Here is a 12,130-nt window from a genome sequence, read left to right as displayed (position 1 = left end):
CATCACGGTTCTAGATGGTTGAGAGAAGTATGTATCCATTATAAGGGGTATAAATGGGCACAGAAATATATTCTATTTCTTTGGTAATAGAGAAAGCAATGTGTTGTTACCTCCACTATACGTTCCACCACATCTACAAACAAATTTTATTTTTTAAAGCTTAAGGTGCCTCACAACAGATACCGTTTTTTGATGAAAATCCTGATTTAGTGATTGTTGTAGCTCCTGAATACCATCTGAAAGCTGCTTGAACTCTTCTTGCTCTTCAACTGGAACAGAACTTAACACAGCAAAATAGATTAAAATACTGCTCTTCTCTTTTGAAAGGCTAAAATGAAATACCTGTCCTCAAATAACTTAGATGAAGAAATCGTCTACTTTTATGTTTCTGAATTACACCCTTTCATGTGGCAATCATTTAAAGTGAATGATCTGGCCTCTACTACAGGCAGAAAATAAAAATCAAATGAGCTCCTTCAGTTTTCTACTATCAAATCTATGGATCCATCCACATACATACCTATCCTTTCTAACTCCACTCCTAATAAAATGAATATTGTATTCCTTCTGGTAATGCTGATTTCTCTACCTCTGCACTGGCTATCATTGCCTCACATCTCTTACTCCCGTACCATCCATTCTTCCGCTACTAGTCCTTCCTTACAACACTTACACGTGTTCAAGTCTCTTCCATAAGAACGTTTTCAAATTTAGTTTTTGCCTATCTGATATATTAGCTATTTTTATATAAACTCCCTGTTTAAAGCCTTTGTCTATTTTTTTAAAGTTATCCTTTTTCCTGTCAGTTTACAGGGCTGCTTTGTAGTTTTGTATATTATATTTGTATATTAGGAATATTACATGGGTTTTGTTATTAGAGTTGGTAAGGCTTTGTGGCATGAGCTGCAAATATTCTCTCCACTTTGTCATTCTTGTTTTGATTTAGTTGGTGGTATCTTTTACCCTGTTATATCCTAATGTCTGCCTGTCCCCAGTCTTTTCAGCTTACTGCTGCCTGTAAAGGCAATTTTAACCAGGGGCAGGTTAGAAAATCTCTCATCTAAAACAGATAACCTCAAAGACATCTATAAATCAGAAGAGATTTTAAAAATCCTGCTGAAAATCAATATATATATATATAAGGAAGGACAAGAAATCAAAACTGTTGAGTGATTCTTTTCCCTACATTACCTATAAGTCAAAAACAAAACAAATAAACAAAAAGTCTGTTGTAGGAGTAAACGTTTGATGGAATCAACTGATCTGAAGGAAGATAGTCCAGGCAGTTACTGCTCACCTACGTAAGACAATATTCCAGACATAAATTAGAAGAGTAAGCTAATGGCTTTAAACAAATCAGGCTAATACATTAACAACAACAACAAAAAAAAGCCAAAGGATGTATTACATAATTAAGAGTTAGAAGAAAAACTAGTTTTTCTTTTTTTTTTTTTTTTTAGAAAAGGCAAACTCAAATACTCTGCTATTTATTAAGGGAGATAAACGAGACTTAAGGTGGACTACAGGGTTGTAAAATACTACTTACAATTCATTTTGCATTTTGAAATTGCATTTATTTTACTTGTAAATCTCCCACTTACTCAAGTCTCTCCAGTTTCATTAATGCCTCCTGGTGTGCAGCGTTTAACTGTTGCATTTTGTCCGCAGAGGATTTCTATTAAAGCAATTTTAATCATCTCATATTAGTGCATTTCAACACAATCAGTGTGTCCAAAATGCTTACTCATACTATAGTTTGAACCATCAGAAATAAAAAATTTAAGATAGAGTTAGGCCTTCATGACAAATGAATTAGGAATTTCTTTACTCAACACAAATGCTGGGTTCTTATCATAGGCACTGAGCTCAGTACTGAGAATTCTCAAGAAGACTAACTTATAGGTCTTGAACTTAAGTAGCTAAGTCTCCTTGAGGAGCCAGATACAAGAATAAAACCCCACAAAATAGCTTGTTATTTTTAATATAATGGGAATCAACAAGAGTGACTTCTAACCCAACTTGGGTAATGGCTGGGAAGAGGGTGATAGGACATTGTAGAGGTGATAGATGTCTGAGGTTTGTCTTAAAGATAGTAGAGTAATTAACCAAGCAAAATTATGAGAGTGTGTGTATGTTGGCACATGAATGTGGTAAGCTTTGAAGGTTATATGATGTTTAGGAGTTATAAGGTTAGCATGATTTGTGCAAAGAAGTATGAATCTATATAGCTCAGTGAAGCTGAAGCCTAGGGTCTAAGTGTTTGGAGTTACTCTGGTGCTTTTCTAAGAGTATGGTACCCCATTACTGAAGACAAATGGGAAAAATCACACAGATGACTCATAATCTCCCCCCAGTTCTCTAAATTGTTGATGAAAGGAAAATGAGTTTCTGTCTGTTAAAGAGACTGCCTTGGACTGAATCTGGGCAAGCATGATAAACACCACCACAAACAGTCCAATTATGCCATTATTTAAAAGGCAAATATAAACCTCAAATATGTCCATTATTTAATAAAAGCTACACTATCTATGCAAACTTCAAAGAAAAAAATGTAAACATATCAATATTCTCTAACATTTCCTAATATAGGAAAACAAGCCTCAGCTACAAGATTTTAAAACAAACAGAACTCAGCCTCTCCATAATGTTACCAAATTTCAAAGAAAATCTGATTCTGAGATATGCTATCCAGTAACTAAAATCTGCAAGTTAATATAAATATAAAAATGAATTCAATTCTAAAGGCAATACAGCAATTTGCTGTCTATGACAATCATTTCAAAACAGATTATAAGTTCATAAATAATGTTACTGATCTGGCATGTAACCCCAAAACATATTTAAACCTTACATATTGCCAAAGAAATTCCATATACGTCTCACGGCATGCTTCTCTGAAGTGAATAAAGTTGATAATGCCACTTAAAAACCGACTTGTCCGTTTTGCTTCTAAAATAGAAAGCAAGACTCTTTAAATAAACCTTTGAACATAATATGAAAATGAAAATTCATCCTCTTCCACTATATATTCCGCACATAATATATAAAATAAAACTGTATAGGATATAACAAAGTGTAGAAAATCTGCTCTAGCTTAAAGGTAAAAATTATCTTTGTATTAATAACTTAAAAGGCAAACCACTTTTGGTCATGAAGGAATAACAGAAACCAGAATTACCCTCCCATATTAAAAAACTAGAAAAACAAATAAAAAAAATACATGAAGCAACAAATTTTAGATGCTGGACAACAGGCAATATAGGACAGCAATCTCCAAGAGAAACAAATGAGGTGAATTCCATTACTGCACCAGCCCATGACTGAAGAGTTTTCAGGCTGTACTCCAGAGAAAGAGAACACAAATAAAACTTGTGCATCTTGCTGGGCCAAGAACACAAAGTTTAGAGTTTGCAGAAGCCAAAGCAACCAGGATTTATGGAACTGAGTATTAAGATGAGGAAGCTGTAAAGAGAAAGAGTTCTGGAAATCTGTAGAGGAATCCCCTCAAGTTCTCAGTTAAGTACTAATTAGTTCATGAATACGAAGAAACTACTAAGGCCAGGAAAACAATAAAAAATATTTGAAGGAATAAAAAAAATCCAGCAACCAACAATGTAAAATTCACAATGTCTGGCATCTGCTAAAAATAACCAGACTTGCCAAGAAAAAGGACATGATCCATAATAAGAAAATATAATTAATCAACAGAAACATATTAAAAAATAACACAAATAACATACATGGTAGATTTAGTAGATAAGAATGTGAAAACAGCCTTTATAAATAAATAAAGGGGGCAGAGAAAAGAATCAGCAATATGAAGAAATAAAAGCAAAGATTTTTTTAAAAAGATCTGAATTAAGCTTTTAGAGTTGAAAAATACCTGAAATAAAAATTACACTGATGGGAATAACAGTAGTTTAGACCTAAAATAAAAAGGATTCATGAAATTAAAGACATAATATAAGTTATCTACAATAAAGTCCAGAGAGAAAAAAATGAATACAATATCTGTGAGCTGAGAGACAATATCAAACAGCATAACTAATGTGTAATTGGAATCCTACAAAAAGGGACAAAAAGACTTTTATAGAATAGTTCAATATTTTCCAAATTGTATGAAAACAATAACCATATCCGAGGAAGTGAACAAACCTAAATGGGGGGCAGGGGTATAGGGGGAAGGAAGAAAGAACAGAAAAACAAACAAACAAAAAAAAAACACCTAAAAGTCACATTATATTCAAACTGCTAACAACTAGCTTAGAAGGCAAAAGAAATCTTACAAGCAGCCAGAGGAAAACAAAACACCTTATATAGAGAGAAACAAAGATAAGAAAAGCAATAGCCTTCTCATCAGAAACAATGTAAGCCAGAAGACAATGGAGCAATATATTTAAAGCACTGAAAAAACTGTCAGCTAAGAATTCTATATCGTAGTCCCTCAGTATCTGCTAGATATTGGTTCCAAGATGCCTAGAGAACCCAAGTCTGTGGATGCACCAGTCCCTTACACCTGGCATAGTGGTCGGATGTGGTGGCTCACACCTGTAATCCTAGCACTTTGGAGGCCGAGGTGGGCGGATCACGAGGTCAAGAGATTGAGACCATCCTGGCCAACATGATGAAACCCCTTCTCTACTAAAAATACAAAAATTAGCTGGGTGTGGTTGCAAGCACCTGTAGTCCCAGCTGCTCGGGAGGCTGAGGCAGGAGAATCACTTGAACTTGGTAGGCAGAGGTTGCAGTGAGCCAAGGCTGTGCCACTGCACTCCAGCCTGGTGACAGAGTGAGACTTCATCTCAAAAACAAAAAAAACACAAAAAACAAAACAAAACAAACACACAAAAAATGGCATAGTACAGTCAGCCCTCCATATCTGTGCATTCTGCATCTGCAGATCCAACCAACTGTGGATTGAAAACTTGACTTTTCATATCCACTGAGTGCTCAAGAAAAATACCTTTTATTTATCCATTTTTCTTTCTTTCCTTCTCAAAAAGAAGCGGGTCTCACTCTGTTGCTCAGGCTGGGATGCAGTGGCATGATCATAGCTCCCTGCAGCCTTGAACTCCTGGACTCCAGTGATTCTCCCATCTAAGCTGCTGAATAGCTAGGATTACAGGTATGCATCACCACACCTGGCTCATTTTTAACATTTTTTTGTAGAAAAAGGATCTTGCTATATTGCCCAGGCTGGTCTCAAACTCCTGGACTCAAGCAATTCTCTCACCTTGGCCTCTCAAAGTGATAAGATTACAAGTGAGAGTCACTGCACCTGGCCTCAAGAAAAATACCTTTCAAAAATTAAAGTGAAATAAAGGCTTTTTAACAGCACTACAATAAGTGTTAAATAAAATCCTTCATGTGTAAGAAAAATCATACCAGATGGAAACTTGGTGTACTTAAAAGAATGTGAGTTAATATAAAAGACATTTTTCCTCATATAAAAAATTCCTTTAAGAAATCATTATATCAAAAAGATTAATGCACTTGTATGTTTATTGTAGCACTATTCACAATAGCAAACATATAAAATGAACCTGTGTCAATCAGTGGAGGATTGGATTTTAAAAATGTGGTATGCATATACCAGAGAACACTACTCAACCACTAAAAAGAAGAAATAATATCTTCTGCAGCAATATGGTTGGAACTTGAGGCCATTATCCTAAGTTAAATAACTCAGAAACAGAAAGTCAAATACTGCGCATTGTCACTTATAAGTGGGAACTAAACAATGGGTACACATGGACATACAAAGTAGAACAGACATTAGAGACTACAAAATGTGGGAGGGTAGGAGAGGGACAAGGGTTGGAAAATTACTGATTCAGTACAATGTTCACTACTTGAGTGATGGGTGCACTAAAAGCCGAGATTTCACCACTACACAATGTATGTATGTAAGAAATCTGCATTTGTACCTTCTACATGTATTTTTTAAATGTCAAAATAGAAAATCCTTTCAAAGATAACTGTTTCACACAAATCTCATATCGATTAAGGTGTTTATGATATCTGTAAAAGTAAAATTTATGACACAATAGCACAAAGACCAGTAGTGGAGAAAATAAAAATATATTATTGTAAGGTATAATATATTTGAAGATAGACAACGGTATGTTAAAGATATATACATGTATACTGAAACTTGGAGCAAATACCATTTTAAAAAGACATATAGCTGATAAGCCAATAACAGACAAGGTAGAATATCTTTTTCATATATAGTATTATATAAAATAAAATTTATTTTAATAAACCAAAATAAGGCAGGAAATGGAGAAAACAGGACTAAAGAACAGGACAAAGAGAAAACAAATAGTATAAAGGTGGATTTAAGCCCAATCATATCAATAATAACATTAAATGTAAATGGTCTAAGACTCTGATTAAAAGACAGAGATAGTGATGTTGAATTTAAAAAGCAAGACCCAACCATATGCTGTCTACAGGAAACCCGTTTTGAATATAAAGGCACAAGTTACAAGGATGATATGACATGGTAATACTAATGAAAAGAAACCTGAAGTAGTTATGTTAATATCAAATCAAGTATATTTCAGAACAAAGACTATGTCATCAAGAGGATATAGCAATTCTAAATGTGTATGCTTCTAAAACTAGAGCTTCAAGGTACATAAAACAAAAATTAAAAGAACAGACAAAACAGACAAACTCACAATCATAGCTGAAGATTTTAACATCTCTCTATCAACAGTTCAAAGAACAACTGGCAAAAATTCTGTAAGGACCCAGTAGGCTTGAACAACGCTATTAACCAACTGGATCCAATTAACATGTTTAAAACACTCCACTCATCAACAACAGTGCTCACGGAACTTTTACAAAGGTAGACCATGTGGTGGGCTGGATAATAGCACCTAAAGATGTTCAGGTCCTACTCCTTGGAATTTGTGCATGTTATCTTATTTGCAAAGTGACTTTATAAGTATAATTGAAGATCTTGAAATGAGAAAATTATTCTAGAATATCTAGGTGGGCCCTAAATGCAATCACAAGTGTCTTTATAAGAGGAAAGTAGGAAAAGATTGGACTATACACAGAAAATAGAAAGCAATGTGATCATGAAAGTAGAAAGAGATTTAAATATGCTATACTGCTGGCTTCGAAGACAGAAAGGTCATGAGCTGAGAAATGCAACCCTAGAAGCTAGAAAAGGCAAAGAAACTGACTCTCTCCTAGAGCCATCTGAAGGAGTGCAACCTTAGTAACACCTTGGTTTTGGCCCAGTGAAACCAATTTTGAACTTCTGACCACTAGAACTATAGGAGAATAAATGTTTGTTATCTTAAGTCACCAAGTTTGTGGTAATTTATTACAGCCACCACAGTGAACAAATACAGACCATATTCTGGGCCATAAAATAAGTGTGAATACATTTAAATGGATTCAAATGATACAAAGTATATTCTCTGATCACAAAAGAAATAACTTACAAATCAGTAACAGAAAAAAATTGTGGGAAAATACCCAAATATTTGGAAAGCAGACAACACACTTATAAATAACCCATACATGAAAAAAGAAATCAAAGGGAAATTAGAAAATATCTTGAACCTAATAAAAATGAAAATACAATATATCAAGGTTTGGGGGATGCAGCTAAAGCAGTGCTAGAGGGAAATTTACAGCAATAAATACCTATATTAGGAAAGAAGAAAGTTATCTAATTAATGGACGCGGCTTACTGCCTTAATAAAAAAACAAACTAGAAAAAAAGAGTAAATGAAACCCAAAACAACCATGAAGAAAGAATAACAATAAGCTCAAAATTCAATAATAATCAAAAACCAGAAATATAGAAAAGTCAATTAAGTCAAAAGCTAGTTCTTTGAAAAGTGATAAGCTGATAACCAGACTGGTTCTGAAAAAAAAAGAATAAAGAAACAAATTATTAATGACAGAAATGATAGAGAAGATGTTATTACCTACCCCAATGACATTAAAATAATATGGGAATATAATGAACAATTTTATGATAACAAATTTGCCAACCTAAAAATTCCTTTAAAAAAATAAATCACCAAAGCTCACTCAGGAGTTTTGACAATAAACAACCAGAATAGCCCTTAACCTATTATAGAAATTGAATTCTTAATTTATCCCAGAGAGAAAACAGCAATCCAAGATGGATCCACTGGTAAATTCTACCAAATATTCAAAAATGAAATAAATAATACAAATTTTATAAAACAATTCCGAAAAATGGAAGCAGGAATCTTTCCAAATGTATTGTATGAGACTGGTATATCCTGATATTCAGATCAGTCACTGCAGTGACATTGCAAAAAAACTACAGAACAATATCCATCATGAACACAGACAAAAAAACTTAATAAAATATTAGCAAATCAAATCTAGCAATATATTAAAAATATATCATAACCAATCAGGACACATCCTAAATGCAAGGTTGGCTTAATATTCAAAAATCAAATAATGTAATTCGGTAGATTAAAAAAGAGAAAACCAATGATTATCTCACTAGAGGCCAAAAAGGCATTTAATACCCTTCATGATAAAAACTCTCAGTGAAATAAAGTAAAAGTTGTACATTCTGATAAAAAACATCTAAGAAAAATCCTACAACTAATACTTAATAATGAAAGACTAAATGGTTTCCCCCTAAGATCAGAAACAAGGTAATGATGACTGCTCTCATTATTTCAATTCAATGTTATACTAAAAGTCCTAGCCAGTGCAGAAACGCAAAAAAAAAAAAAAAAAAAAAAAAAGGAATAAAAGGCATCTAGATTAGAAAAAAATTTTGTTCTCAAAGATTGAGAATTGTCAATAAGGAAAATCCTAAGGAATCTACAAAAAAAATCTACTCAAATAATAAGTGATTTTAGCAAAGTCAATATATAAAAATCAATTGTACTTGTCTACACTAACAATGACTAATCAGAAAACTTAAATTTACAGAACCACTAAAAATTTGATTTAGGCATTAATTTAACAAAACTTATTATACAAGGCCTGCACTCTGAAATTTACAGAACATCATTATGAGAAATTTAACAGCATTAATAAATGCAGAGATATAGCATGCCTATGGATCAGAAGACCCAATATTATTAAATTGTCAAATATCCCCCAAATGAACAATACATTCAAAGTAATCTCAACCAAAATGGCTTTTTCAGGGGAAGAAGGGTAGAAAGTGACAAGCTGGAAATACTAAAATACATATAGAGATGCAAAGGACCAGAATAGCCAAAATAATCTTGAAAAAGATGAAGAAAGAGGAATAACACTGATTTCAAGACTTACTGTAAAGCTAAAGTAATCAAAGTACTGCTTGACATAAAGATAGACATACAGATCAATGGAGTAGAATAGCGAGCTCAAAAATAGACACATATAAATATACAATTAATTTTTAATAGACTTCCTTTTTGAAAGGAGTTTTAAGTTCGAAGTAAATCTAAACAGGAAGTAGATAGTTCCCATATACTTTGGGTACCCACACATGTACAAACTCCTCTCCACCAACTTCCTTCACCTGAGTGGTATATTTGTTACAACTGATGAACTTGCACTGACACATCATTATCATCCCAAATCCACAGTTTACATTGGAGTTCACTCCTGGTACTGTACATTCTAAGTTTCGACACATGCATAATGACATGTGTTTACAATTAGAGTAGCATACAGAGTATTGTTACTGACCTAAAAATCCTTAGTGCTAAAGGGATCCTATTCATCTCTCCCTCATCCCTAACCAGTGGTTTCCACTGATCTTTTCACTGTCTCCACAATATTGCCCTTTCCAGAATGATATATAGCTGTGCAGGCTTTGCAGACTGGCTTCTTTCACTTAATAATATGCATTTAATGTTCCTCTATGTCTTCTCATAGCTTGCTAGCTCATTTCCTTGTAGTGTTGAATAACTTCTATTCTCTAGATGTACTACAGTTTATTCATTCACCTAGGCTACTTTCAAGTTCCGGTAATTATGAATAAAGTTGCTCTAAACATCTGTGTGTAAGTTTTTGTGTGAATATAAGCTTTCGACTCATTTGGGTAAATACCAATGAGCATGATTGCTGGATTGTAAAGTTAAGAGTATGGTTGATGCTGTCCTGTCTATAGTGAGTGAGTTCTCACAAGATCTGGTCACTTAAAAGTGTGTGGCACCTTCTCCCTTGTGCTTTTGCTCACTCTGGCTGTGTGACATATCTGCTCCCCATTTGCCTTCTGTCATGACTAAGCTTCCAGAGGCCTCCCCAAAAGCAAGCAGAAGCCAGCATCATGCTTCCTGTATAGCCTGCACAACTGTGAGCCAATTAAATCCCTTTTCTTTATAAATTACCCAGCCTCAGGTATTTCTTTATAGCAATGCAAGAATAGCCTAATACACACACCAAATCTCTTAACTTACAATAACTTGATGGATAAATATCAAAGTCGAATTAAAGGACAATTAAAGCTAGAATTTTACATTCTAGTATAACATTATGACTATTCTTTTAATGATAAAAGATAATTTCTATATGGTAAATAGTAATTGTTACATTTGATAAAATTGGTATGATGAATCCACTATGCAAAATCATACTTATTATTTGTACTCACGTTCCCAAATTTATAGAACACTTTTTAAATGGAAGGAGTTTTTTAAAAAAAACAGAAAAACAGCTTTTCTGTGGCTCTCAAAAGAAATCCAACAAGATATTAAAAATTCATACTTAAAAATGGGATATACTTTTTAAAGCTAATTTCCTTGAAGTTGTTTTTTTCCTTTTTTTTTTTTTTTTTTTTTTTTTACATTTACTGACGGAAAGGTGAAATGGTAGATTGAAGCCAGACATTAAAATTGTTTTAAATTCTCACTTACTTGGACATAGAATATCAGCAGTCTCAAAGTCATTCACCCGGCAGATAGGCAAAAATGAGTCCCTTGAAGATGAAGTACAAAAAGACTATTGAAAAGTATTTTGCACACTAAATACTAAGCTATAGGATATAAACATCTTATTTTCAGAAAGAGATTCTGGATATATTTCTTAAGGTCAGTGGACGAAGCCAGAATTCTACTATAATGTATAACCCTATAGCACTGAAATCTATTTTTTCTGTGTATTAATCACATAGTCATTGCAATACTAAAGTATAGTTATAGATTCTGATAAATAGTACATAAACTTGGTGACACTAAGACTCTTTTCAGAACTCAAACCTCTTCACAAAGACGGTAAACAATTTAGACTTACAGTATCTTAGAAGTTCAATTGAAAATATGCTGAGGAAGTGGCACAGTTGGAGGCAGTTCTGTTTGGTGGCAGTCTACAATTTTGAAAGTTTGAATGTATATGGGATGAAATGAAGAGGAACACAGTAGGTATTCCTTACCAAAGAAAACCATGTCATTAAGAAAACTTAATGTAATATAAATATGAATGTAAACTAAGACAATAAAATCACTCTTTACTCACAGATGAGTAACTAAATTGCTGAATGGTAAGAAGCCTTCCATTAAATGTGGATACATGACTTCAGAGTTCACTGGCATCTAAATGCAATAAACCACAAAATCAACATTACACATTGATTAGACAAAATGAAAAAAATCTTCAACCAAGATCAAAATATATTAACTTATTATCATTAAATTAAAAACCTTAATACAAATCCTAGCATAAATACAGAGTTTTCATCACTATTAATGCTAGGTTCATAGTAGGTGCTTAATAAAGATTTTTAAATGAATTTTAAAAATGGAATAAGGTTAGCATTTACTAAATATCAGGTACTATGCAAATACTTAATTTGCTAAAAGCTCAGTTGCCTCATTTCAATTGTTTCGATCTTACTGCGTATCTTCTACTCTAATTTGGGAGTTCTTCCTGAGAAGAGAACAATATGAAGACTTAGCTATTGTTTATTGTAGTCTCTGAAAACTTATAAATCTGTAACAACTGCATAGCATCAATGATCTGTGTCATTTAAGTCTTTTACTATGGTTTTCATCTTACTAAAGCTATGGATATAAACCATTATTATGCATAAGATCCCACTGTAAGTGACACTAATTTTATATGTCTTTGAATTTGTTAAAAATAAAGTCAAGAACTTCCTATCCTAAAAGCCAGTATG

The 12,130-nt window shown here is 33.2% G+C and overlaps 1 protein-coding gene across 4 annotated transcripts in view; it reads right to left on the bottom strand.

Annotated features, from left to right (window-relative positions):
- The window catches only part of NUF2 (NUF2 component of NDC80 kinetochore complex), a 33,955-nt gene that overhangs the window by 16,000 nt on the left and 5,825 nt on the right, over window positions 1-12,130 (bottom strand). For all 4 annotated transcript variants that reach the window (XM_063627178.1, XM_063627177.1, XM_063627179.1 and 1 more), the window contains 5 exons: window positions 11,470-11,546; window positions 10,872-10,933; window positions 2,852-2,949; window positions 1,602-1,675; window positions 184-280 (listed from right to left, as the gene is read on the bottom strand). In XM_063627178.1, coding sequence (XP_063483248.1) covers window positions 184-280; window positions 1,602-1,675; window positions 2,852-2,949; window positions 10,872-10,933; window positions 11,470-11,546 — 408 coding nt within the window. The remainder of the gene's footprint in view (window positions 1-183; window positions 281-1,601; window positions 1,676-2,851; window positions 2,950-10,871; window positions 10,934-11,469; window positions 11,547-12,130) is intronic.

Source organism: Symphalangus syndactylus, chromosome 12 (genome assembly GCF_028878055.3).
Source record: "Symphalangus syndactylus isolate Jambi chromosome 12, NHGRI_mSymSyn1-v2.1_pri, whole genome shotgun sequence".
NCBI classification, from domain to species: Eukaryota; Metazoa; Chordata; class Mammalia; order Primates; family Hylobatidae; genus Symphalangus; species Symphalangus syndactylus.
The sequence above is the reverse complement of the archived record's forward strand: the minus strand, read 5'-3'. Positions and strand labels throughout refer to the sequence as shown.